The 27,918-nt window shown below is 47.3% G+C and overlaps 2 protein-coding genes across 3 annotated transcripts; one reads left to right on the top strand and one right to left on the bottom strand.

The window, feature by feature from the left end:
• Positions 1-1,828: 1,828 nt before the first annotated feature.
• On the bottom strand, positions 1,829-10,310 carry DUSP18 (dual specificity phosphatase 18). Its single transcript, XM_045791367.2, has 2 exons — positions 10,182-10,310; positions 1,829-7,537 (listed from the first exon to the last, which is right to left on the bottom strand). The coding sequence occupies exon 2, from the start codon at positions 7,467-7,469 to the stop codon at positions 6,903-6,905; it is 567 nt and encodes a 188-aa protein (XP_045647323.1). The 5' UTR covers positions 7,470-7,537; positions 10,182-10,310; the 3' UTR covers positions 1,829-6,902.
• Positions 10,311-10,760: 450 nt separating this feature from the next.
• On the top strand, positions 10,761-19,849 carry C30H5orf52 (chromosome 30 C5orf52 homolog). 2 transcript variants are annotated; one of them, XM_045791366.2, is made up of 3 exons: positions 10,761-11,131; positions 13,446-13,554; positions 16,392-19,849. In XM_045791366.2, exons 1-3 carry the CDS (start codon positions 10,761-10,763, stop codon positions 16,575-16,577), a joined length of 666 nt encoding a protein of 221 aa, XP_045647322.2. In that variant the 3' UTR covers positions 16,578-19,849. The 2 variants fall into 2 exon arrangements, 1 of the variants encoding a protein (XP_045647322.2); XR_015722310.1 differs by having other exon boundaries at positions 11,073-11,131; positions 12,088-16,456.
• The last annotated feature ends 8,069 nt before the right edge of the window (positions 19,850-27,918 follow it).

Here is a 27,918-nt window from a genome sequence, read left to right on the forward strand (position 1 = left end):
CCTAGAGTCTCATAACCATAATATTCAAAATGTTCAGGATTCAATCCAAAATTACTCTACATACAAAGAACCAAGAAAGTCTGAACACTGAGATGACCTGGATGGAATTATTGGAAAAGAACTTTACAAATGAAGAGATAAAAAGACTTAGCAGAAAAATAGAAGATACAGAAAATAACCAAATAGAAAATTTTAAAACTAAGAAATTATATTCATAAAAACTTGCAAATATCCTGGATGGTCTTAATAGCAGAATGGAGATGATAGAGGGAAGTCTGTGAACTTGAAGACAGATCAATAAAAATTAACTGTGATAGGCAGAATGCCCATTCTTTCCAAAGATGTCCCTGCCATATTTCCTGGAAACAGTGAATGTTATTCTATATGACAAAAGGGACTTTGCAGATCTAATTGAGGTTACAGACTTTAAAATCAGGATTATCTGGATTATTGGGCGGGCCTAATCTAATCACACAAATCCTTAAAAGCAGAGAATCTTCTCTGGCTGAATTCAGAGACATGGAACAGAAGGAAAAGTCAGAGGTATTCAAAGTGTGAGAGGGACTCCACCCCTTGGATAGCATTTGAAGGAATGTGGGCAGTTTCTAGGAGAAAAGACCAGCCTCCAGCTGATAGTAAGGAAATGGGGTCCTTTGTCCTACAACTACAAGGAACTGAATTCAGTCAACAACCTCAATAAGCTTGGAAGCAGAACCCTGCCCAGAACCTCCAGTAAAACAACAACAACAACAACAACAAAAACCCGCACGTAATTTCGGCCTTATGAAACATCTTGATTTTGGCCTGTGAGACCCTAAGCAAAAGATTCAGTTAAGCCCAACCAGACTTCTGACCTACAGAAATTGTGAAATATTAACAGGTACTGTTTCAAGCCACTGAGCTTATAGTTATTTGTTATAGCAGCAAGAGAAAACTAATACAGTATCCACTGAACATCACGGGGAAGTGGTTAAGATATTAATTCTAAATAGATTCTGAAAAGTTGAGTAGGTATAATATATTCTCTAGTGTAATCTCTAAAAAAACTACATAAAATTAAAACAGAATACTTTAAAAATATTCAATAACCCAAAAGAAGGCAGGAGAAGGGAAACAAATGGAAAACAGAGGGCAAACAGAAAACAAAATGGTAGACCTAAATCCAAATATTGATAATTTTGGTCTAAACACACCAATTAAAAGACAGATTAGATATGTAAAAAAAGCCCCAACTATATGGTGTCTCAAGAAACCCATTTTCTTTTCTTTTTTTTAAAGATTTTATTTGTTTGTTTGTTTATTTATTTATTTATTGACAGACAGTGAGAGAGCACACAAGCAGGGGGAGTGGCAGAGGGAGAGGGAGAACCAGGCTCCTTGCTGAGCAGGGAGCCCGATGTGGGGCTCAATCACAGGACCCTGGGATCATGACCTGAGCCAAAGACAGATGCTTAACCAATTGAGCCACCCAGGTGCCCCAAGAAACCCATTTAGGATGTAAAAAAAATATATCATGCAAAGATTACTTAAAACAAAGCTGGAGTGGCTACAGGCATATCAAAGAGACTTCAAAAAATTAAGAAAGGTGAAGAGACATTGCATATTGAAAAAAAGGGTCAATTTACCATAAAGACATAACAATCCTAAATATATATGTACCTAACAACAAAGCTTCAAAAGACATGAAACAAAAATTAATGGAATTGAAAGGAGGTGTAGGCAAATCCACAATTTTAGTTAAATACTTCCAACACTCTTCCCTCAGTAATCAATAGAACAAGTAAACAGAAAATCAGGACAAGTATAAAAGAATTGAAACCACCATCAATTATCATCGATCAATAAACTGACATTTATTGACCACTCTATCTAAAATGTTTTTTTTCCCTCAAGTGCACATGAGACATTCACCAAGATAGACCACATCCTACATGGTAAACATTAACAAATTTGAAAAAAATAAAATCATACAACTTATGTCCTCTGATCATAATGGAATTAAATAGAAACCAGTAACAGAGAAATGGTGGTAGAATTTCTAATATTTAAAAATTAAACTATACACTTCTAAATAATACATGGGTAAAGAAGAACATTTCGAGAGAAATCAGAAAATATTTTGAGGGGTGCTTGGGTGGCTCCGTTGTTAAGTGTTCGCCTTCGGCTCAGGTCATGATCCCAGGGTCCTGGGATGGAGCCCTGCATCAGGCTCCCTACTCAGTGGGAAGCCTGCTTCTCCCTCTCCCACTCCCTCTGCTTGTGTTCCCTCTCTTGCTGCCTCTCTGTCAAATAAATAAATAAAATCTTTAAAAAAAGAAAAGAAAATATTTTCAAATGAACAAAAATGAAAATGCAGCATATTGAAATTTATGGGATGCAGGTCTGAAATCAGTAATCTAAGTTTCTACCTTATGAAATTAGAAAAGAGAACAAGATAAATTTGAAAGAAGCAGAACTGTGGAAATAATAAAGAACAGAAATAATGAAGTAGGAAAGGGAAGAAAAACAGAGAAAATAAAAAACAAGGTAGGTAGTTGTTTAAAAAGATTTTAAAAATTGATAAACCTCTAGCCCGAGTAACAAAGAAATAAAGAGAGAAGACAAATTATCAGCATGAAGAATGAAAAGGTGATATCTCTGTGGCCCCTGCAGATAATAAAGATACTAAGGAATATTACAAATAACTCTGCATAAATTTGATGACTTGGATGAAATGGAGCTATTTCTGAAAAATCACAAGCTACCAAAACTTACCCAAGATGAAATAGGTAACTCGAATAGTCCTTTAACCACTAAAAGAATTGAACTCATTGTTAAATCCTTCTGAAAAAGAAATCTCCAGGTCCAGATGGTTTCACTGGTGAATTCTACCAAATATTTATTAAAGAAGAAATAACACCAATTCACACATCTCTTTCAGTAAATAGAAGGAGAGAAAATACTTTCCTACTCTTCCCTAATTTCCTTACCTTAATAAAGGGCTTCCTTAACTACAAAAAGCCTATAGCTAACATCATAATTAATGGAAAAGACTGAACACTTTCTAAGATCAGAAACAAAGCAAGAATGTCCATTTTCATCACTCATATTCATCATCATACTGGAAGTCATAGCCAGTGTAATAAAATAATAAACACATTCAGATTGGAAAGGAAGAAATAAATCTATTTCTATTTGCACACGACAAGATTGTCTACATGTAGATTGCCAAGGAATCTACAAAAATGCTTTTAGTAAGGTCACAGGATACAAAGTCAACACACAAAAATCAATTGTATCTCTATATAGTACCAACAATGAACAATTGGAAACCAACATTAAAATTTTTTTTCACAATGCTCTCCCTCGAATGAAATACTTAGGTATAAATACAGTAAAATATGTAAGATTTGTGTGCTGAAAACCACAAAACACAGATGAAAGACATCAAAGACCTAACTCAATGGGGAGACATACTATATTCATGGATTGGAAGATTCAACAGAGTAAAGATGGTAATTCTCCCCCAAACTGGCTAAAAGATTTAACATACTTCGAATTGAAATCCCAGTAGGAGTTTATTATTGTTGTTGTTGATACAGACAAGTTGGTTCTAAAATTTATATGAAAGGCAAAGAAAGTAGAATAACCCAAACAATTTTTTTAAAAAAGAAAATTGGAGGACTCACACTATTTGACTTTAAAACTTACTATAAAGCTATAGAAATCAAGACAGTGTGGTACTGGTGAAGAGAAAGATGCATATATCACACAGAATAGAGTCCAAACAGACCTATACGAAGGAGCAAAGGCAGCTCAATAAATGTAGTTGAAACCACTAGATATCTATGTGAAAAAATATGAACCTCAAACTAATCTTCACACCTTATACCAAAGGATCATAAAAATAAGTGAAAAACTTAGACCCTCAAAACTTTAACATCGGAGAAAATCTTTGTGATCTGGGGTTAGGCAAAGAGTTCTTAGACATGACACCAAAACAACAGTCCATAAAAGGAAAAAAATTGGCAAATAGCACTTCATCAAAATTAAAAACTTTGCACTGTAAAAGATCCTTCGAAGAGGGGTGCCTGGGTGGCTCAGTCGTTAAGCGTCTGCCTTCGGCCCAGGGTGGGATCCCAGGGTCCTGGGATCGAGCCCCGCATCAGGCTCCCTGCTCTGCTGGGAAGCCTGCTTCTTCCTCTCCCACTCCCCCTGCTTGTGTTCCCTCTCTCGCTGGCTGTCTCTCTCTGTGTCAAATACATAAATAAAAAATCTTAAAAAAAAAAAGATACTTCTAAGAGAAATAAAAAGATAAGCTAGACTGGGAAAAAAAATTTACAGATCTATTATCTGAGAGAGGAGTTGTATCCAGAATATATAAAGTATTCTCAACACTCAAGAGTGAGAAAACAGCCCAATTTTAAAATGGGCGAAAGAGTTGAACAGACACTTCACCAAAGAGGGTATGTGGAAGGCCATGAAGCACATAAAAAGATGCTCCACATCATTAGCCATCAGGAAAATGCGAATTAAAACCACAAAGAGCGAATACCACACACCTGTCAGGGTGGCTAAAACAAAAAATATCGGCAGTACCAAAAACCAGGGAGAAAGTGGATCTCTCACAGTGGAATGCAAAACAGTATAGCTACTCTGAAGTCTGGTCGTTTTTCATAAAGTTAAACATAACCTTTATCATGTAACTGATCGATCCCACTTTCTAGGTATATACCTTGATAAATGAAAACTTCTGTTCACGTAAAAACCTATATACAAATGTTTGTAGCAGTTTTACTCAAAATTACCCCAAACTGGAAACAACCCAAATATCCGTCAATGGGTGATTAAAACTGTGGTCACCCACAATGCAACACTACTTAGCTATAAAAAGCAACATGGAATGAATCTCAAAGACACACTCAAAGAAGCTAGTCTCCAGAGGTTACATCCTCTATGATGCTATGTATGTGACATTCTAGAAAAGGCAGATCTATAGGAACGGAGAACAGATTGGTATGTGGCAGAGGCTGGGGCGGGGCGAAGGTCTGAATACAAAGGGTGGCATAAAGAATTTTGTGGGTGATGGAACTGCTCGTTGTCCTGATGGCAGAGGTAGTTACACAAATGTGTTAGAATTGTACATGCAAAAAAGTTAATTTTATGGCATGTTAATTCAAAAATTTTAAAAATGAAAATAAAATATGTCCCAATCAATTTCTCTTTAAAAAGGCTATGAAAGAAATTTTCCATCTGGGTTTCTTCCAGAAATGCTGCTTTGTGGGGGCTCTGCCACACCGGCCCTGGTGTTTGTGGGTCTGTTTATTCGCCTGTAAAACGAGAAGTCAGTCTAAAGCAGGAATTTTCCTTCTCTCCTGCACCCTAAAATTACACCCCTGGGCATGCCCTCAACGGAAGTGTGGGGGTGGGGTAGGTTGGGAAGGAGAAGGCGTTTGGCTTCCACTGGCCTCTGGAGTCACAGAGCACTTGTTCTTTTGTCTGTTTCATATATCGCTCGTCCGAAAACCTCTGGATTAGAATAGTTGGTCTTGAGTCAGATCCTCAGGCCCCTGGGGGTTTTGAACCATCCTGGATTTCAGGGCCTATAGGTGGGGCCCATTCATTTGTCCCCATGGACCCCAGTGGTTAGCCAGCATTGGCATTAATGGTCAGCAATCTAAACAAGGTCTTTTGGGAGAAGCTGAAAGTGTGTTCCTTGCTTTAGGACCCCTGGTCACATATGGATTAAACACAATGGGAACTCTGAAAAGGCTACGAGGTCTAGGCCTCTTCCAAGGTAGGGTCCGAAAGGCCTCAAACCACTTTTTCCCCCCACAGGATGACTTTCTGGAAGAGCAGTTGGTAAACAGTGAAGGGCTGTGCACAGATGGGGGAAATGCCACCATGAGGATGACCGCGCTGATCCAGACCAGCGGGGCCAAAGCATCATTCGTGAGGAAAGTTGCTACCACAAGCACGTACCACGGGCCAGGAGCCATGTTAAGGAATCGCTGAATCTCCATGACAATGCTGTGAGGAAAGGGCTGTCATTGCTTGGACAGATGAGAAAGCTGAGGTGCCAAGAGTTCCGGATCACGTGGGGAGGAGGTGACAAGGCTAGATTCCGGTCTGCAGCTCCAGCCTTTCAAACTGAGACCTGTGAGAGGAACCCCTGACGCCCGATGTCAGGCCTGCTCTCCACATGTGCCCCCAAGAAGGAAACGAATGCCACCTTTCATCGAAGGCTGGCAGGGGACTGCCAAGGGTACTTGAGACAACAGCACTCAAAATCGAAAATATTTTTAAACATTTCATACTGTAGAATGCTTTCTTTGAAAACTATGTCATGTGTAAATCAAATCCAGAAAACCAGAGTTGGGCCCCTGTGGGTCGCAGGTGGAAGCAGAGTTGGCCTGGGCCCCCAGGACTCCCGGAGCACCACCTGCAGGCCACTTACCTAGTGGGCTGGCGCGCTTACTGTGAACAGCACAGGAGGCACAAAGATGCTTAAGGCTCTGGCTTTGGGTTTGAAAGAATTTAGTGGAATTGTGGCTGACTCTTTCCTGGGTTAGTCGGTTTGGGGGAGGGCAGCAGGATTCCAGGCTTGCCAAACACTTTAGGCCATTTGACCTGGGCACGGGCCTCACTCTCCCCTCTGGCCAGCAGCCATGAGCCGTCACTTACCAGGGTAGGAAACCTCTCTGCACCATTGTACAGTTGGTGAATTAATCTTTGAAGATATAGATAATAAGGTTAAAACACCTTTAAGGTTTACAGCACCTTTCCTTTTTTTCTGGCCCTTATAAAAGGTATCATCTGTTTCTTCTGTATCAAGGAAAGTGGAACGTTTCAGTTCAGATCGTGGTGGAGGGTCCACAGCAGATCTGCCCCTCTGACCTGGGTGCGGGGGCTGGCAGGACGGCTCACAGTGGAATCATCAAATGGACCTCCTTCTCGTAGATGTCAGGGATCGCGCCCATAGGGGAGCTGACCATGTGCACCGTGTTCTTGCCAAACAGCTGGAATTCGTAGTGGATGAGCTGCTCCCAAAAGCCACTGTTGGGGCGGATGATGGGCCGGCATGACTTGGTCCACGTGTGGGCGTCCAGCAGGGACATGGCGTGGTACTTCATGAGGTAGGCGAGGCAGAGGGCAGCTGAGCGGCTCACACCAGCCGCGCAGTGCAGCAGCGTGCGGCCCTGCTTCATCTCTACGCTGTGGATGTGGTCAGCAATGGGGTCAAAGAAGTCACAGAGACGCGAGATCGGTGTGTCGGCCACAGGCACCTGTATGTACTGGATGTCCTCGTAGAAGGTATTCACCACTTCTACCGACACGTTGATGACTGTGGTGATCCGGTTGCTGGCGAGCATAGGCCTGTTGTTGGCCGCCACCCCACTGCTGAGGTACAGGCTGCTGGTGACCTGTGAGAGGCCGCTGGCCGAGGGCTGCCGGAACCGAGCCGGAAACGTACACGGGGGCGCGGTCATCAGGCCGGTGGGTCAGCGGCCAGGAGGCACAAGGGCTACATCTTTCTGTCGGCCTGTGCCATGGAAGACTACAAGGAGGGAGAGAATGTTTAGGACAGCAGGAGCCCAGCTGGGCCAGAGAGCCAACCCCAGGGGATTTCTGGGAAATGAATGGATGGGTCTGTAACAGGATCCCCAAGGTGGTCCTCTGACCATCACAGCAGAACTACCCAGAGAACTTAATCTCCAAGTCTGGAAGTCAAGGCCTCCCTTGAGGGGCTCCACATCTCTAGCTGGGCAGGCTGACTGTGTCCATCACCTGTGCCCTGGCCTCTCTGTCTAGGTTCACACAGCCTTCTTCTCCCTCTAAGCGGGAGCCACTTGCACAGTCTTGCTTCTGTTCTGACCTTATGCTCAAATCATGAGACTCTGAAGCAGTGACATGAGGAGTCACTGGTGGTATAAGAGAGAGGAGGGTCCTAGCATCCCCCCTCCAAGAATCCCTCTGAAGAGACAGGATGTGCCCCTGTGAAAGTGACATCAAATTAGAGTCCCACATCATTAACCAAGCTCCTGCACCTTGCCTCTAAGGAGAGTGCCTAGGGAAGAAGGCGTCTGAAGCTTCTTGGAGGCCAGCATGAGCGGCCCCATAGCAGCTCCCAGAGAAGCAGAGGGGCATCAGGTGGACGAGCTATACCAGCATGACGCTGTGCACAGCAGGGCTATGGCATGCACCCCAGGGAGGGGCACACCCCTGCTTTCTCCTAGAAATCCCAGGCCCTTTACGCTCCCAGTCTTGAACAAAGCTGCAAAAACAGCACATTTTCACATGTTCTTCTGAAACAGGAGTACCAGAGTTAGAGCACACTTCTCGAGGCCAAATGGCAGTCTTCATCAGGCAGAGACAAACGAGGAGCAGAGTTCTGTTCCCCTGCTTAATATATTTCACTGGCTGCCCACTGTCAGGATGAGATGGAGCCCCTTGGTCTGACTGTCCAGGCCATCTGTGGTATGGCTCCTTCCCATCTCTAGCCTCTTTTCCTCCACCCTGAAGGGCCTTGGCTAGGCTGAGCCATTTGCAGTGCCAGATGGATACCAAGTCCTCCCTGGCCCAGGGCCTTTGCTTTTGCTGCTCTCTTGGCCCAGAACCCTTTTTCCCTACAAGTCTATCAGATCCTGATCTGTTCCATTCAGCAGAGGACTTGGGATCTTAGCTAAGGGTCACTTTCTGAGGGAAACCTCTTGGAACCATACCCCTCCCCCAGCTTTAATCAAGTCCCTGCTCCAGGCTTTCTGAGCCTTATGTGCTCCTCTTCCTACCGCTTCCTGAAGATGTGGTTTCGTCTTGATTTGTCTGTGAGTTCTACTGGGATTCACTGTAACTATCTTTACTCCTACTGTATCACCAATGCTAAGTTCTGTGTCCATATAAGTAGGTGCTTGATACATATTTGTTGAATGAGGAATGACGCCAATAACCACGACTCTGCCAGCTCAGAGATCTTCTGGAAAGCATGAGTTTTCTGGCCTTGTTTGTCTAGAATTTGGGGGAAGAGCTTGGTGGAGGTGAGCGTGGTTCCTAAGCTGCTGGAGAGGAAGGCCAAAGGCTACACAGGAAATCCTACCAGCCAATGCCCTAGAGTCAAATGCATCAGGCTCACCCCAGGAAGGCCAGATGGGGCTGTTGGTGCCAAGGGTCATGTGGGGGCAGAGAAAAAGCTCCCTAAAACTCAGTTGAAAGCCTAAATGCTAAGGGATGTTCCATCACCCAAAATGATGGATCCTTATCACCCAAAAACCCAGAGAAATGTGGACTGAGGATTCCCAACATTAGTGCCCAGTGGGCAACAGGAATAGAGGAAACTGCTATTCATCACAGTGACAAAGTGTGCAGAGAAGACACTTCTCTTGAAGGTGAGGGTAGTGATGGGAGGAGACACTTTTACATGCTAGTCAAGAGATTCAACATCTGGGGATATTGAAATGTACAAGACAGTCATGGCCCCTCCTCTCACAGAGCTCAAAGTCTTGTGGGAGAGACACACATTAAACAGGCAATTACAGGCACAACAGAGCTGGAAAATAGGGATAACAGTGCCTGTCTTAACAAGGATCTTCTGAGGATGAAATGAGATAACCCCAGGTAAAGTGTTTAACACAGGGCCTGACACAGACTAAGTCCTCTATAAATGGTAACTATTCTTGCTGCTGTTAGGGACATTGAAATGTAGGGCTTATGCGAATGAAGAATAAAGGCATTTATTTCAGGCTCGGGGCGAGGGAGTTGCAAAGATTGCCTCAAGAAATGACACAAAGATTTGAAGAACATTTAGCGTGAGGGGGAGGATGGTGGTGATTAGTTTCACCATTTTATAGCCTACAAAGCCTTTGGCTTCCTTCATCTGGTTCGATCTTCAAGCCAACATAATAGGTGTCTGTAGTTAGTATCTCCATTTTACACACGGGAAAGTGAAGTAGAGAGGAGAAAAGGGCCTGTCTAGGGTCACAGAGCAAGGTCCGAAAGCTGGTCTTTCTAGTTTCATCACGTGTGGGAAAAGTCGGCAAACACCGCGGGGCGTTCATTAATCCTGGGTTATAAGCGTGGAACGAAGTCCACGGATTGACAAGAGCAAAGAGCCACTTCCAGGGGTGAGCCTCCTAGGTTTTCTGGGGAGTTGACGTTGTAATGGGCTCCCTCGCCTGCTGGATATTAAGACCCCCCCCCAGTCTTACCTCTCTCCCGTGGGCGGGAGGGCAGGTTCGTTCAGGAAGCAACCGCGCCCGAAGCCTCAGGTGAGGGTCTCGGGGAGACAGAAGATCGGTCACCAACCGGGAGCCACAATTCCCCGCTGCCCCGCGCTCTGGTTTCCATAGCAATGGTCCCTCCTCTCGGGGAGGAATCCGCAGTGCCGGGTCTTCGGAGAAACCCCGGCCTCGTCTCCGTTCCCTGGAGCTGCCCCGCCCGGCCTTACGCGGTTACCCGCCCCGCGATCACGCGGGGCCACAGGAGTCCTAGCGGAGAGGTAGTGTCAGCTTAGCTCGCGACCGCCCGCTCCATCTCGCCCAGCCCGTCTCCAAGACAACGCGCCCGCTGCACCACGGCGGCCGCTGAGGGACAATCTTGCTGCGTCCTCAGCCTCCTAGACTCCGCGCATACGTCCCGCCCCAACGTTCCACCTTCCGTCCCGCGTCTCCCGGGCAACGCGCCTTTGTCTGCGCGCCGAGTGGGCGCAGGGATTCACTCAGCGTCGGCGCGCTCGCCCTCCGACCTTGGCTCGGCCTCTGGCTCCCACTGCCCAGTCGTTCTGGAGCATGGGAGACGCGGCTGCCCGGCCGTTCAGGCCCTCGGTCACATGGGATCTGGGCTCGCCGTCGGTTTCTTCGGCTGCGACCACCAGTTCCCGGACCCACCGGGCCTGGGCCTCCCCGCACCGGCCTCTGGCTCCCACTGCGCAGTCCTTCTCGATCATGGGAGACTCGGCTGCCCGGCCGTTCAGGCCCTCGGTCACATGGGATCTGGGCTTGCCGTCGGTTTCTTGGGCTGCGACCACCAGTTCCGGCACCCACCGGGCCTCGGCCTCCCCGCATGTTAGATTGAGCAGCCAACCGGAAACCAACGTAGGGACCCGCCCGCGGGTCATCTTCCCGCCGCCGCGGAGCGCGCAGCCGCCGGTGTTCTTCAGGTGCGGCCTGGGTGTCCCGGGCTTTTCTCAGATCCCCGCTCCTCCAGCGGCCTTTGGGACCTCGGCCTTGGCTCTCCCAGAGCCCCGAGCTCTTCAGAGCCTAACACTCTGTTAAACCCCAAGAGAGCCTGGATTTCTCACGGATGCGAGCCCCAGCTCCTTCCCAGTCCAGCTCCTCGCACCCCGGGGGGCCCAAACGCCCTCAGCCCGGACTCTCGGGAGAAGGTGGAATTCCCATGTCCCACCTGCGTGTCTTCCGAATCTCCCCGGCCCTTTAGTCTCCCAGGCTTGACATCTTATAGCCCAGGAGTCTCCAGCGCCCTTTGGACCAGCCTTGAACTTCGTTAGAGCCTAGCGAGGCTCAGGTCCCCTCTGGCCTGACATCTCTCTCCTCAGGCTCTACGTGACTCAGTAGTCCTGGGAAAGGCCCTCAGCTCAGCCTGAGTCCCCACAGACCCCAACTTCCCCTCCCTCCCTTCCATTCCACCATCCCGGCAGCATCCTCTAGGCTCCCACAGAGACCTTGCGCTGGAAAACAATTTGGTTCAAAATGACCATTTATTACTTGAAAGGGGATGTTTACAGTCACTGCCCCCCACCTTTTAAAAATTTTCCAACAAGTATTGGTAAATCTGGTGCAACACTGAGTAGGCGAAGCGCGTTTATGTGTCTTTAAATATTTTACTTTTTTTTTTTTAACAGGATATGGGAGACGTTTTTATGTGAGCATCTCGTTTTTTGTATGTCAGCCTTTTTATTTTCATGCCTTTGTTGCCAGAAAAATGTAAATGGGAGCCTGGGGACATTTGTTTATACTAGTCTGTAAGTGTAAAACCATTCATAAAACCATAGCTCCAAATTGGCTGAAAATGAATTAGAAAAAAATTTTTAATCCTTCACAATGTTTTAACCTTTATTTATTTATTTTTTAAAGATTTTATTTATTTATTCGACAGAGACAGAGACAGCCAGCGAGAGAGGGAACACAAGCAGGAGTGGGAGAGGAAGAAGCAGGCTCATAGCAGAGGAGCCTGATGTGGGGCTCGATCCCACAACGCCAGGATCACGCCCTGAGCCGAAGGCAGACGCTTAACCGCTGTGCCACCCAGGCGCCCCTGTTTTAACCTTTAAATATTGTCTTTTTTGTCCTATCACAGTAGCATACACTTATAGGAACATAAGACAAGCAAGCAAAATGAATGGCCGCAGACAATCACTGTAAACATTTTGGTGTACATTTTTCCAGATCTATTTGTATATATGTCCTACAACATGGTGATACATCTTTTGGCGGAAAATTTTTTCACAAGAAATTTCACTGTTGTGTTCCCTACTCCCCCACCTAATGCACTATGGAGATCTGTTTTATTCATGACTGCAGAGTATTTTATTGTATGACCTAATTACAATTTATTCCATTGCTTCCCTATTGTACATTTAGTTTACAAATTTTTGGGAAGAAAATAGGAACAATTATTTTGAAATGGGCAAAAACATTTTAGGGTACATATTTGCAAAACCGCTTCATGGTATAACTAAATTACCAAAAAGCAAAAACCTGGTGTTATCCATTCTTGACCTATTCTTCATTTTGGCCAAATTTTCATCCCTAGTTTCACCTGGAGCACTTGGCTCCGGTCCATACCCTGCTCCCCACCCCGACCCAACCCCTCCCATCCCATCTCCTTCCTCTCATCTTAGGAAGTCTCCTCAAACCTCTTTCTACCACAAACTTCCCTCACTTTTCTAGACTTTTTCCAAGACTTCTTCCCTTAGAGTTCCTTCTTCTCTTAGAATTCCCCTATTAACCAGCCTAACCTCCAACCCTCCTTTCCCTGCCTCCTCTGATCCCTCCCCCTGCCAGTCTTTCTTAGACCTAGGCTCTGGAGCAAGTGCTCCCCACTTCACCCCCCCTCCCCAGATTCATCCCTCTATACCCTACCCTACATCCCTCTTTACCCTACCCTACAACTTTTGCTCATCTCTAAGACCCCCACCTCCCATCTCATCCTATTTTTTCTCCTTAAGATGGCTGCTTCTGAGGACAGTTTTGAGTCCTGTTCACCCTTTTTTGTGGACTGCTCTGGGCCTTTCTGTCTTTCTCAGGATGACTTTTCCTCTCAGCATCCAGAAAATACCCGTTTGGTGCACAGAAGCCGAGGCCTACTCCCTTGCTCCTCCAACAATGAGGACAGCTGTGCCTTTCCTAAGAATCCTGGGGAAGACTCAGTCACTCCCCTAGGACGCCATCAAATCCGTCCCTGTCCTAGCCCTGGCCATCTCACCCCAAACCGCTTTTCCCTCCTACTTCCAGCTTAATGAATTCCAGTGAAGCAGCGGTGAAAAAATTGTTACCCAAGAGCAACTTATTCCGGGTGATTACTCGTGACAACCCCAACGCACAGCGAATCTGTGAGATGGAGGTAAAGTCATCAAAAGCTTTTGCATTAGAAGGTTTTAGTGGCTTGACCCATGTTCACTTCACCCTCCGCAATAGCCTGGTTGGGGGGTGGTGGGGAATCACAGATTTTAGAGGTGATAGGGAGCCATTAAGGTGCTCTAAAGCCCATTTTACAGAGGAGGCAACTGAGATTCGAGGTTACTGATTTGCCCCAGGTGTCACAGCTATTCCTGGGCTGAGGAAGCCAGGGAGAAGGATTCCATATTTCTTGGCTCTTGGGGCATTTTACTCCCTCCAATCATGCTATTTCTCTAGGAGATCGATGAATGGATTCCTACTATCTCCTGTAGAAAGAAATCTTGGGTCTTGGAGCTTGAAGTGGCATCAACACACTTTGGTCTGTTTTTTCCTTTAGGAATTCCCCCTGTTACCTGGAGGAGCGCTGAGACCCTTCCCCTTTCTGCTTATGGACAAGTAGGGTTGGACCTGCTTCCCCAAAAGCCCGTAAAGAAGGGGAGGGAAAACTGTTGTCACCACACAGACTCAACTTAATTCATTAAATGCATCATTAGGGACTACTTAGGACAGGCACTGTGTTGGGCACTAGGAAGAGGCTGGTGAACACGATGGACTGTGAGAATGTACTCATTTCTTCAAGTGGAGAGGGAAGCCCAGCATTGAATTGCTGCCCCCTTCTTGACTCTGCTGGCTTCCCTCCATGTTCCAGGGCCAAATCTAGACGGGCCTATGAGATTCTGACATTAAAAAGAGTAGGAGAGGCTCGAGAGATAGAGCTAAATCCTCTTAAAGGCCAAAGAGACCAAAAGAAGAGCAGGGGTCTGGGTGTGTCTCCCTCTGCTAAGCTCCAGCGGCACGGTGTAGTGGAAAGAGGGTGGACTTGGCAATGGACAAGCTGGCTTTGTGAGACCTCAGGGAATGACATTTCCTGCAGGACTCCCTTTTCTCATTTGTAAAATAGGATCTATTAGGATCCTCTCCGTTGCAGGTGACTCAAACTGAACTAGTACAAGTAAAATGGAGAATAATGTGTTTACATCATCAAGGATGGGTAGGGCCGGGTCACTGACGTTTGGGCTGAGAGGAGCCGGGGACTCCAGTACCACGGGATGTGTCTTCCACTTTCCCTTTCCATCTCTTTTCCGTGTCTTTGTGCATGTTGGCATCATCGTCAGGCTGGCAGTCCCTGGGGAGCATGGCCACAGGAAGCCTAGAAACGAAATGGAGTGCTTCTGCTGTTGCTCACATCAGACAAATCCTGGGGAAACCTTGGTTGGCTCAGGGTGTGTCCGTGGCCCATCCTTGCCCCAGGCGGTGTGGCCAGGTGGTGTGGGCTGTTTTGACTGGCCCGGGATGGGTTGGGAGCCAATTTCGATCACCAGCGGGGGAGGGGATGTTCTGCCTTTGGCGAGTGGGGTGAGGATCTGTGAGATGTTGTAACTGGAGCCTCTCCTGAGGTGCTTCGTAGGTACCAGAGGACTGCGCCACCCTCCAGGCATCCAGAAACTGTCCTTTTAAAGCTGTAGTGGGCCTTTATGTGTTCTAGGTATTCAATATCCATTATGTATTATGTGTTATTAATAGTTCAGGAAATCGAGGCTCAGAGAGACGGAGTATCTTCACTAAGGTCGCACAGGGCATCGTGGTAGAGTTGCAAACCTGACTGACATCTTCCCTTAAGGCTGAAGACTGTCTTCTCCTTATTTGTAGACTTGCTACGGGCCCCGCTTGTAGGAGCTCAGTGGATTTGAGGCCTGAGTGGCAGCATGGCAGTGTTTCTGTTCTCCCCCGTAAACGTACTCACGTGAGAAGAGGCAGCTTTGGCCAGCCACTGATTGCTCAGGACCTTGACAAGAACAGCTAAGCCCTTGGGTCTTGGGGGTCATCAGCGCACACTCTGAGAACCCACCCACTCTCCCTCTTCATCCCTTGTTCCCAAGATCCGCTCAGGTTCTTGGTTCATCCCTCGTTCCCTTTGCACAATAATCATGGCGTTTATGGAGTTTTCCTTTGCTTACGTTGTGCTGGGTTTTGAGACAGTGTCAGGGCTTAGAATCCCCAGGAGGGTTTGTGAACATGTCAGCTCCCAGGATCGCCTCCCACCTGGATCTGTTTTCACAGGCCCAACACTTCCCCATCCTCCAAAACCCAATCCCAATTTAGAAGTCAACCCTCCATGAGGCTTTTCTGGGTCTCTCCCCTCTTTGAGCTCTGTACTTCTTCGTAGGGCTGGGTTGTTCTCTGCCTCACTTAGAAACGTCTGGGCGTGTGCCCCAGCTTCCTGACTGTGTTGTAGTCTCTCTGAAGACCTGCGGCGGGTCTTTGCGTCACTTCACAGCTAGCTCATTGGAATAAGCAAATGAGCGAGTGAGGCAAATGCTGTGCCTTCCCAGAGCTTACAGTCTCGGTGGGGACAGGACAGAAATGATACTCTAGACAAAATCAGCAGAGGTCCGTGTGATGTAGGGGATGCCTGAGACAGTATGTGGGAAGCACTAAGTGACTAATAGGGACAGGGTGATAGGATTTGAGGAGGAGGAGGAACCAGCTGTGCCTTTTCTCCACCCTCCCCGCCCCCCACCTCTTTCTGACCAGTTTTCCAGTAGAGATGTTGAGGTGCAAATCAGGCTCCCGGGCTGCAGACTGTCAGAGATACCGTAGGGGTTATGCAGCTCAATGCCCGCGTGTTACAAATCGGGAAACTGAGGCTCGCTCTGAGTCAATCTGTTGAGGGAATATTGAGTCCAGCTGGCCCATCCCCCGCCCCCCGTCAGCTGCACAGATGTGTTCCCTTCTGTGCACTAGCTTCTTCCCCCTAACATCAGCTCTGTTTTGTTTAAGATAAAAGCCATAGAGAAGACCAAGAAAAAGACCAGCCAGTTCTATGACCACCTGAGGAAGAAGTTCATGACAGACCAGCTCAGGAAGCTGGGGCGCTGGCGGCAGGAATCCCTGAAAATCCAGCAGTACCTGGATAAGCTCCACATGGATGAACTCCAGAGTAAAAGGAAAAGCCAGCCACCCTAGTCAAGGGGGAATAATCTGCCCCTGGCCATGACCTTGCTAGGCTACAGGCAGAGGAAGGGCAGAAACTAGCCAGCCTACACCATCGTAGAACAACAATAAACTGAGACCGGTGGTCAGTAGAGCCTGAAAGCCCTCAGCAACTGTAATATTCCTTGCCCTGCCCCATCCCATCTGTTCTGGTGAAGGTGACCTGATGGGCCCGTGGCTGCCTGGTTGGGAGGAGGCTGAATTGAGCCGGCTTCCATGGCTAAAGCCAAGATCGACCTTCGGTACCCATGTGTCTGAAGTGAGATGCCAGGCCAAGTGTCCTGGGACAGTGAGTGGTACCTCAGGTGGGAAGGATTCAGTAAAGGCACTGCCTAGTAGTGAGGGGGTCAAGGTGAGGCATTGGACAGACCTAGGTTAAGCGCTACATCTGCCACCCATCAGCTGTGTGACTTTGTAACATCTCTGAGCCTCTGTTTCCTTATCCAAAACAATGGGGTGGTAGCCAGGGAACCTGCCTCCAGGAATTGGTGTGAGGATGTGGACGGCTTGGCCCAGGGCCCATCATTGCCGATGGCTGTTATCGTGATGGCTCCCTGATGGCTTCCGGCCTCGCCGGTCCCCACTCCCTGGCCTGCCTGCTGTCCCGACTACACCCTGACAGTCCCCACTTTGTACCTTTACATGCACAGGCCCCTCATCCAGAATACCCCTTCAGCGCCCCCCAGGGCTCTCAGGAAACTCATCATCCTTCAAAGCTTATCTCAATGCCATTTTCTGCAAAACTCTTCTGAACTCCTGCTTCCTGCCTGTCCTTCCCCCCCACATCCATGGCCTTTGCCACATGGGTTTCCTCTCCCCTCTGAACTTGGATTACACCGGGTGGCTTAATTCTGCCTTGTGTGGTAGCTATTTGGGCATTTGTCCTAACCCCTGATTAGATGGGACAGTCCTTGAGAGCAGGGACCAAGGATCCTCCCAGATCCAGTCCAGGCCTTTCCCGTGACACTTCCCCACCAGGCCCCAGTAGAAAAGGCCACTCCTTCCTGTGCCCACACCTCTGTCTGCACTGAGTGTGTGGTTGGCCATTTCTTGTTTGCTCACTGTCTCCCTGGCCAGACTGTGAATGTCTTAATGGCAGGGATGCTAACTTACTCATCTGTAACCACAATGCCGAGTAAATGGAGTCGTCCCTCGGTGTTTTCTGAATAAATGACTATTCCTCTTTGTATTATAGGTTTAGCACAGTGCGCAGAACAAGGACCTAGTACATCTGTTTTTAAGTCAACCAAGTCCCCTCATTTTACAGATGAGGAAACTGAGGCCCAGAGAGGTGATTTGATTTGCCTAGGGTCCTGCAGCAAGTCAGGGGCAGAGCGCTAGAAGCAGGTTTCTTGACTGCCATGGAGTGGTCATTCTGCATCACGACACCTGCTGGTAAGGACGTCAGACCTCTCAGGGGCTTTTGGAAGCCTTCCCCAGGAAGTCCTCCTCACTCATCCTCATCCTCATCCCGCCCCTCTCCAGGCTTGCTGCCTGGCAGCAGGCCTTCCCCTAAACTGAATATCCGGGAGCCTGCTCTAGTTCGTGATGTTTCTTTTCCTCCTTGTTGGTCTTCCTTTGAGAACTGGAGCGAGCTACTTTTCAGTTGGGGGTGAAAATAGTCTTTTTCCAAGCTCTTCTCTGTTTTCTTGGCTGATCACAACTGATTAGAATAATTGACTTTAAATATTTGAAATTTATCATACAAGCACTATGACCACATTTCCCAAAAACCTCTTCTGTTTGATCAACCACTGCTAGCACTTTGGTATCTTTACTTTATTTGCTGTGTTTGTTTCCTTTCAAAAATTTTTTTCTTGCCTATCAGCCAATGTGACTGGAAAGGGGAAAGGCTTTGGGGATCTGGAGTCTTCAGAGGGCCCACAGAGCAGCCCCAGCCTTTCTTCCTCTAAACTGTCCCTGGGGTCTCCCTCCCTCCAGGATCTTGCTTAATGCAGCCTCCCCGAGCCTGACTCCAGTCTAGCCTCCAGCGACATGCACCCTCCCGGAGGGCTGGCCTTGGCTGAGGGTTTTTGCACGCTCATGCTGTGGCCCAAAGAACTGGGGGAATCCCTGGGAGTGAGATGGCAACCTAATGAGTCAGTTTATATTGTTCGAGAAATAGAATCTTGAAGCTAAGGAGAGGTTTAGAGATTCTTTAGTTCAGTGGCCACACATACACATGTGCGCATGTGCAGAACTCTCAGTTCAAATGTAATCTCACCCAGGGGCGCCTGGGTGGCTCAGTCGTTAAGCGTCTGCCTTCGGCTCAGGGCGTGATCCCGGCGTTGTGGGATCGAGCCCCACATCAGGCTCCTCCGCTATGAGCCTGCTTCTTCCTCTCCCACTCCCCCTGCTTGTGTTCCCTCTCTTGCTGGCTCTCCCTCTCTCTGTCAAATAAATAAATAAAATCTTTTAATAAAAAAAAAACAAATGTAATCTCACCTGGAAGCGCATTCCAGTGATCAAGCCTATCGCCATATTAACATTTATTCAGCACTCCTGTGCCAGGCACAAGGCTCAGCTCTTTTCAAACATGATTCATTGAATCCTCCCCACAACAAAGTAGGTAATTTTATTAGCCCCATTAGGGGCCATTTATTAGCTCAGAGAGTTAGAATCCTTCCCTAAGGTTGGGCAGCCAGTAAGTGACAAAGGCCACCCTACACCTGTCTCACTCTGGAGACCATCTGCTAACCACCATGTGTTAAGTTCTCCATCTTTATTACTCTAGTTGGAAGTGGAGGGCCTGGGACCTAGAGCCTTCTGGAGCATGATTTCACAGATGGTGTTGCAAGGGCCTCAGCTGTAATGTCAGCTGGGCTAAAACCCAAGTCTCCCTTCTACCAGGTGGCTAAGGAGACCTTGTCCGTGATCCTGGGGTAGATGTAGGCTGTTTAGGGAGAGTTAGGCTGGGTTAGGGAGATCTAGATGAGGGGAATGAAGTTGGGCACAGGAGTCCCTCCTACTGCCCATGAGCTGTGAAAAGATGTTCCCAGTTTCACCCTCAGGAAATCTCCATGGAATATCCTTTGTGTCTGAAGACCTATGCTGAGGACAGGGACAGATGAATGACACTCTTTTTAAAATAATTTTTTTAGGGGCGCCTGGGTGGCTCAGTTGGTTAAGCATCTGCCTTCGGCTCAGGTCATGATCCCAGGGTTCTGGGATCAAGCCCCACATCAGTCTCTCTGCTCAGTGGGGGGCCTGCTTTTCCCTCTCCCTCTGCTGTTCTCCCTGCTTGTGCTCTCTCTGTCAGATAAATAAGTAAAATCTTAAAAAAAAATTTTAAATTCAATTAATTAACATATAATGTATTGTTTGTTTCAGAGGTAGAGGTCAGTGATTCATCAGTCTTATTTAACACCCAGTGCTCATTACATCACGTGCCCTCCTTAATGTCTATCGCGCAATTACCCCATCCTCCCACCCACCTCCCCTCCAGCAACCCACAGTTTGTTTCCTATGATTAAGAGTCTCTTGTGGTTTGTCTCCCTCTCTGATATCGTCTGGTTTTATTTTTTCCTCCCTTCCCCTATGATCCCCTGTTTTGCTTCGTAAATTGCACATATGAGTGAGATCATATGATAATTGTCGTCCTCTGATTGACTTATTTCACTTAGCATAATACGCTCTAGTTCCATCTACGTCAAGATTTCATATGTTTCATGGCTGAGTAGTTTCCATTGTGTACATATATACACCACATCTTCTTTATCCACTAGATGAATGATACTCTCTTTTAAAGGGATCAAGTCTGTTTGAGCATACCTTTAATTCTTGCCGAAAATACATTTCTTTCCCTCCTCTCCTATCACCACATTCATGTCACTACTTTAGAGAACTTGGAAAAACCTCCCAGTTTAGAAAACTTGCTGGGGGCACAGCGGACCTTGTTTTCCTTCCCTCTCCAGAATTTCAAAGGAGGGAAGTTCTATTTACCGAGCACCTGTTACATGCAAGGCACTTCATATCTCACCTCATTCAGTCCTCACAACACTTGTCAGGTATTATGCCCATCTTACAGGGAGAAAACCGAGGCACAGAGAGGCTAAGGAACTTGCTCAGAGTCAGTAGGTTTGAGCTAGGCAGCAAGATGCATAGGGCACACTTTTTCCATATCATCCAGTCACTCCGGTGACCCTCGGCCCCATTGTGAGCACCAAACTCAATTTCAGCCATTAACGGCAGCAGAATCGGCTCTGTGAGGTGTACCCGTGCTGTGGGCCTGTTCATGGCCCTGGCCGCCGACTCTCCCCCACAGAGGTCGGTGACACGGCAGGAGGAAGTCTTGGATGAGGACTCATTCCCCTCATGGCAGGTCCCAGTCAGGCAGGGGCAGTGGCTTCGAAGCCCTAGCAGGTGAGTGTGGATGGGGCTGCTGAGGGGCTAGGCGCTAGCATTCCAGCCACAGCTTGTCAGGGAGCAGGGGAGGCAGCTAGCTGCTCTAGGAGGCACAAAGTTCTTACGTATCCATCCCATCAGTCCATCCATCCACCCATCCACCCATCCATCCATCCATCCATCCACCCACCCAACTCTCCACGTGGCCCTTCACACAATCAGAACACAAAGGTGAAGGAACTAGTTTTCTCGTTTGAGGTGATCCTCTCAGTTTTCTGATCAGTGTGGGGGTGTGGGGTGACCTGCCCACTGGGAGTGCCTCTGCCTGGATTCACTCTGGCCTGGGGCAAGTCCCCTTTCCACTCAGTTTGTGGGGCTGAAAAAACCTTAGAGCTGCCTTGTACAGGTCACTTGTGCAGGTAAAGAATTCGTGATGGATTTGGGACTGGATCGCAGGACGCTGCCACTCATTTGTAAAGTGGGAGTGGGACGCCTGTCACTCCTTGCCTCGTGGGATTGTAGGGAGGAGCCCACGGGTAAGTGGTGGGGAAAGCGTTTGGAGGCCAGAACGTCCCGGAGGAGCAACCGAGCCCTGGCTACTGGGCCAGGACAGATCCCACGGTGACCACAAGGGGTCAGCAGACACCAGTGCGCTCTGGAGGATCTGCTGGAAGGCGCAGGCTCGTGTGCTGGGGTCTGGGAGGGAGGCCGAGTCCTTTCATTCACGGGTACCCATAACACGAAGAGGTGGAGACATATCCCAGTCCGGCTCCTTGTGGAACCGAGAAGTGTTACTCCGGGGGTTCCGGTACAGAGCCTGGTCCAGCTGCTGACTTTGGAACTCTGCCGGGCTCTGAGGGCTGAGGGGGCAGAGCCAGGAGCAGGCCTGGGACTCCCTACCTCCCCAAGTAACCTTTCTTTGGGCTTTAGCTTTCCCTCCTGCAACTGGTGGCTGATCTCTGCACTTCCTTTCAGTTCTCAGATCCTGAGATGTGGCAAAAGGCTTTGCACACCCAATGCTCCGTAAATACCTGCATTTGATGGATGGGGGAGGACTCCTGCCCTGGGCAAAACCAGGCTTATACAAAATGATAATTTGGGGCGAGTTTTGCTCTATTAATGTATTTATCACTTGGCAGAATGATTCCTGATGAGATCATTTTAGCCAGTCTGCTCCTCTTGGGAGCATTTTCAAGGTTCTGTCACCAAGTCACTCTCAGGGGCTGGAATGACCCCTCACCGAGCAGCTTTGTGTGATGGTCTTTCTCAGCTCTTCCCGTGGCTCACCAACATTTACCTTCCACTTCATTCAGCATGTGTGTACTGAACCCCTCGTACGGCACTCTCGTAAGTGCTGGAACAAAACTGACTCAAATTCTCTGCCCTCGTGGAGCTTACATTTGAACAGTCCCTAGGGGGGAAAAATGAATCAGAGGATAGACCAGTGATGGGTAGTAAGGAGGGCACGTATTGCATGGTAGACTGGGTGTTATACGCAACTAATGAATCATCGAACTTTACATCAGAAACCAGGGATGTACTGTATGGTGACTAACATAATATAACAAAAAAAACATTAAAATTAAAAAAAAATGAATCAGAGGGAAACCCCGGCTGTTGGTGGCTGCTGCTTCCTTTGGGTTCTACAGGGAGAACTATTTGGGCTGCATTTGCCCTGTTCAACCCTTTGGCTGCTGGAAATGCGGCCCACAACCCTGGAGGGCTGCATGTGTCCTCATTCCTTGCTGCCGCAGAAAGGTCTCGTTCACCTGATGTATGTGGGCTCTGTAGCTGGACGACCCGGAGTCAGAATCTCAGCTCTGTCTCTCAGGAGTAAGCTATTTTACATCCCCCCGCAACCCTTGGAGCTTGAGTTCCTCATTTGAAAATGGGAATAATTGTGGTACCTACATTATAGGCTTGCTCTGAGAACTCAGTGAGCTAATGCTCCCATGGGAGCCTCGCATGAGGCCTGGCCCCTCGTCGGGCAAATGTGAAGGGGGTTGTGGTGTAATTGTAATTGTTGTGATGTACTTGGAGTTGACATGTAAACCTCGAGAGGCAGTCTGGTTCAGGAGAGTGAGCCCCTCAGTGTGAGCTGAGACCTCGGGCAGCATACATCCCATCTCTGGGCTTTGCTGGATTTTTCTCTTCCCTCGGATTTCAGTTAGTCCCTCAGGAGGAAGAAGGCGGACTGAGATACACCCATAATCCCTTCGTCAGTGAGTCCCTGGTGGGCACGTGGTCATGGCGCAGTGGTCAGTCACGAGGGCCCCAACCAAGCCTCCGTCTCATTTGCGGGGCCGAGTACATGGGCTGTAGAGGATGGAATGGTCACAGGGAAAGATGGTTCCTTAGCTTTGTTCAAAAGGCAAATTAGAGGACTGGGAGCACCTGATCCTCTGGAACCTAGCTCTCCAACCTTATTTTCTGTACTTCCTCCCATGAGCCAAACCTCATGAATTCTCTCTCTTCTCCAGAGGGACCTCTTGATTTTCCACCTGGAACCTTTGACCCTACTGTTTACCCTGTGAGGAATACCAGCCCTCCCTCCTCGCCTCTTGAAATTCAGCTCAGATCCTTTAAGGACCTGGTTTCTGGTCCATCTTCATGAAGCCCGCCCTGATGTGAGCTGGACTCACCCCATCTATCTCTCATACCTGGTGTTATCATCCTTCACCATATGCCCTTCATTCTCTCATGGGACGGGGAGCTCCCACTGGGCAGGGGCTGGACAGAGGGAGGCTTGGCTACCTCTTTCTTTGGGAAATTTGCATCATGTACCACCAACCATATTCTCTGGAACTCCTGGGTCATTTCCAATATGTTTTCTATTTCCTTCTACTGCTTCAGAGATTCTGTGTGCCCTGTCACTGAGGAATCATTGACTATCCAGAAAGATTTTCAGACACAACCTAGGATTTCTATCACTCTGAGCTGAGGGCAAAACAGAGGCTGCTAACCAATAGTCCTCCTGGGGTTGACCGTGGGGGTGTTGAGTTTGGTCAACTCCATGTTTTCCATGGGCTTGAGGTTAAGCACTCTGGGTGGGGTGTGCAAGCTCCAATTAGCAACAGCTTCTGCCAGGACTATTGACCTAAAGCCAAGTGCACTTACCTCCCTGGCCCCTGAAGACATGTGAGTTTGTGATCACCCCAAAGTGCTAGAACATAGGTTCCTTTAAAATATTTAACTAGTTTCTACGATTTTAAACTTGCACTTTATACGAAAGTGAAATGTACAGTATATGTAATGAAATGGGAACTCCCCTCTTGCTCTTCTCTGGGACCACCAAGTTAACAGTTTCTGTGCAACTTTCCAGAAATGTTCTAAGATCACAGGTCCTTAAGATGAAGTTCATGGTCTTCATAAATTGTATGTAAAATTTTAGATATAAATGCTAATTTGTATATTCTCTAGGTTCCATAGTCATCTGATGGGGGTCCACGAGCCTCCCCTACACACCCCCCCCCCCACATTAAGAACCACAGACTTTGAGACTTCTAGTTCAGGATGTTTGACTAGCACCCATGTTGGCCTCTCATCTTTCTTGAGACCCCACTGAAATAGAAGTATAGAAAATTCAAAAAGTGCTAAACACTCAACAGCACAGAGAACTAGAAAGAAGACCTTATTCAACAAATATTCCTTGAATTCCTATTATATGCCAAGTCGTCTTCTAGGCCCTGATGGTAGAGCAGTGAAAGGAGTCTGACAAAAATTCCTGCCATGCTGGAGCTTACACTCTAATTAGAGGAAACAGAAATAAACCAAATAAATCCTTTAGGAGGTGACAAATTCTGTGGGAGAAAAAGAAAATAGCCGTGGGGGCTCGGGAAGGCCACGTTTGGGATGTTTTAAAGAAAGATGGATCGCCGGTGAATGAGAGATTTCAACAAGTGCTTGGAATATGGAAGAAGACGAGAGCGCCTGATGAATGGAACAGGTAGAAGCAACAGCTAAGAACATTCTCTTAGCCAACCAAGGAGGAGATGGGAGTCAGCTGGCTTGAAAGAACCCGGGGAGACTTTGGGCTCAAAGTCAACAGGTTATAGAGGAAGGGAGGAGGGAAGAAAGGGAACGAAAATAGGGGATTTTTCCCCTTAAGCTAGTTAGTAAGCTCATGGGTGTCACTTGTATTGTTATTTGAAGGCCCTACACATATTTCTACAATATTCTTTGTATCTACTTAGTATATAATAAACTCACACACAACCTGGGGCAGATGGGCTTGTGGGGTGGTGGGTACCTTGTCCGACCCACTGTGCTATCCTCCTCTACGCTCAAGTTTCCAAAGTGCAGGTAACATTTCTCCCAGGCAGAAAACACTATGGCTTTTCTCTAAAGAAATGGAATTCAGTATCTCAGGTCAGCTAGAACTTGCAGTGTGGTTGTTGGTACCACAGGATGGAGGCCTCCTGACTCTATGATTCTGCCCCACATAGGGCTTCTAGCCAGGTATTCTCATTTAGCAAAAGGACCAGAGGTAAACCAGACCTGATTGTGTAATAGCAGAAGAAACCTACACCACCTCATTTTACAAGGTACTCACTAATGGGCATACGGCCAGAAAGCAGCCAACCTGGGATCTGAACAGAAGCCTTCCTTCCAAACTTGCATTCTTAGTTCTTAGCTCATACATATCATTTCCTGGGTAAACTAAGACACAAACTCTTGTCAACATTTCTATCGTGCCCACAGCTTATGGGAGAATCTGTCTGAATTTTGAAAGAAGACCAATGGGAACAGAAAGGCCTGGGTTTGTTTTGTTTTATTTAATTTTTAAAGATAGGCTCCACACCCAACATGGGACTTGAACTCACAGCCCTGAGATCAAGAGTTGCATGTTCTACCAGCGGAGCAGCCAGGTGTCCTGAAAGGCCTGGGTTGTTACCCGGTTGGGCTGACCTCCGGTGAAAGTGGTGGCTGTGACCAGCTGTGTGGCGGGAGGCTGGGTCAGCTATCCCTGAGTCTTCCCACCCACAAGGGCCTTCACTGATTATCACTCTTAAGCTTTTCCCACTTCTAAGGTCCGAAGAGGCAGCCTGGCAAGGCTTCTTTTGAGAGCAGGAGGCAGGCGTCTAGAGGCAAATGTCTGTGTCTCTCTTCTCTTATGACACAGGTGGATAGGCTTTGAGGCTAGAGAACCTTCTGTTTGAACTCGGCTCCCCATTTGTCCATGGTATGACTCTGGGCAGGCCTTTAGCTCTGTGCACCTCAATTCTCTCTTCTATGGAAACATGGGGGAACTTACCTGGTTGTTGGAAAGTAGGAGGTGAGGTTTGTAATAGGCCCAACATTTGTAAAATAGAAGGTTTTCGTGGTAATTGGCAAACCTACACAAAAGCGAAAGCAGAGAAAACAATATAATGTATGCATTTGTGCCTGTCACCTGGCTTGGACACTGTCACCCCCTGGCCATTTGTTTTTCATCTGCTCCCCACCCACTTCGTTTTTTAAAAAGCTGTATTATTTAGTGTCCTGGGGCGCCTCAGTCGTTAAGCGTCTGCCTTCGGCTCAGGGCGTGATCCCGGCCTTCTGGGATCGAGCCCCACATCAGGCTCATCTGCTAGGAGCCTGCTTCTTCCTCTCCCACTCCCCCTGCTTGTGTTCCCTCTCTCGCTGGCTGTCTCTCTCTGTCACATAAATAAATAAAAAATCTTAAAAAAAAAAAGAAATATAGATTTTCTTATTTTGTGAATTTGACTGATTGACTCCTTGGGTCACTCTGCATGTTTCTCTGTCGCCTGCATTTCTTTTATACTGCTCAGGCTACAAGCTGGATTAGATGCAGGTTAAGGGGTTCTTTTGGAGGTAAGAGGAGGGGAGAAGTAAAAATATTTCATACGTGTTTCCTCCTGGGTTACATCCAGAGGCACATAATGTCCTGTCATTGCGCTTTTGGTGACGGAAGATCGATCTGTAGATTCAGCTGACGTCAGTCTGATCAGTCCTTTATGAAGTTCCCACTTACCCCCACTTACTAAGTTCCATCACTTAGAAGCTTTGAGGATCATTGCCTGGACCCATTATTTCATTTGGGGTTGCCAAAAGATGACACTTTCTTCTGATTTTATTATTCCTTCTGCATTTATTAGCCAATTCTTTTAAAAGATTTTTTTCCCTCATAAACTCTTTGGTTACTATAGAGTTGGTATAAGGAAGGAAGGATACAGACTTAATTATCAGTTTTCAGAATAATGAATTGGTGCAGGTCATCAAAGGCAACCAATGAAATTTTGTTTGTTTTGTTTTTCTTTACGTAACTTTAGGAATTTGTGGTCTAACTTATGGATCTCCATATATTTGATGTTTTGACCCGTTGCAATCATCATTTTTTTGGATGTTCACGTTGTCCCATTCTTGGCCCGTGGGAGCCCCTTTAAAGTTGGCTTCTAAGTCCTTAATGGCCTTTTTCCTTTTTGGGGGTGACAAAATGTCTCCGGCAGGCTCATCTTGCATATTTTCTGCCCCAGGCTTGGAGATAAGCATTTCTCCAGCAGGTGGAATCTGGCACTTTAAATTTAAAAAACCTCCCAGGAGATCCCCAGTGCCCACTTTCTGTAGGATATAGGGTATTCCTGATTGTGTGGGGTCCACCAAGCTCCTTGTTTCATCTCCTGCCCTGCTCTTTCAAATATGCCGAGCTCTTTGTTATTTCTCAGACAAGGTGTTCGCTCCTGATTTGGGGCTTTGTGCATGCTGATTCCTTTGCCGTGAATGGCCCTCCACTCCCTGCCCCTCGGACTCAGTGCAAACCTTGCCCTTTCCGTGATACCTTCTTCACTCACTCTGGCAGCTGACTTAGAACCTATTATCCATTTATTGCAGCAGCCAAAACATATCATTAAACTTTTAATAGTTGGCTTCCTTCCTTGGGGTTGCAAACACATCTGGCACATACATAGCCAACCCCGAGCTTTTCCCATTGTTGTGGCTGTTTTCCAAGCCTATTAACCTTGGTCTCATC

Source organism: Ursus americanus, chromosome 30 (genome assembly GCF_024610735.1).
Source record: "Ursus americanus isolate L20-20 chromosome 30, mUrsAme1.1.p, whole genome shotgun sequence".
In the NCBI taxonomy this organism is placed as follows: Eukaryota; Metazoa; Chordata; class Mammalia; order Carnivora; family Ursidae; genus Ursus; species Ursus americanus.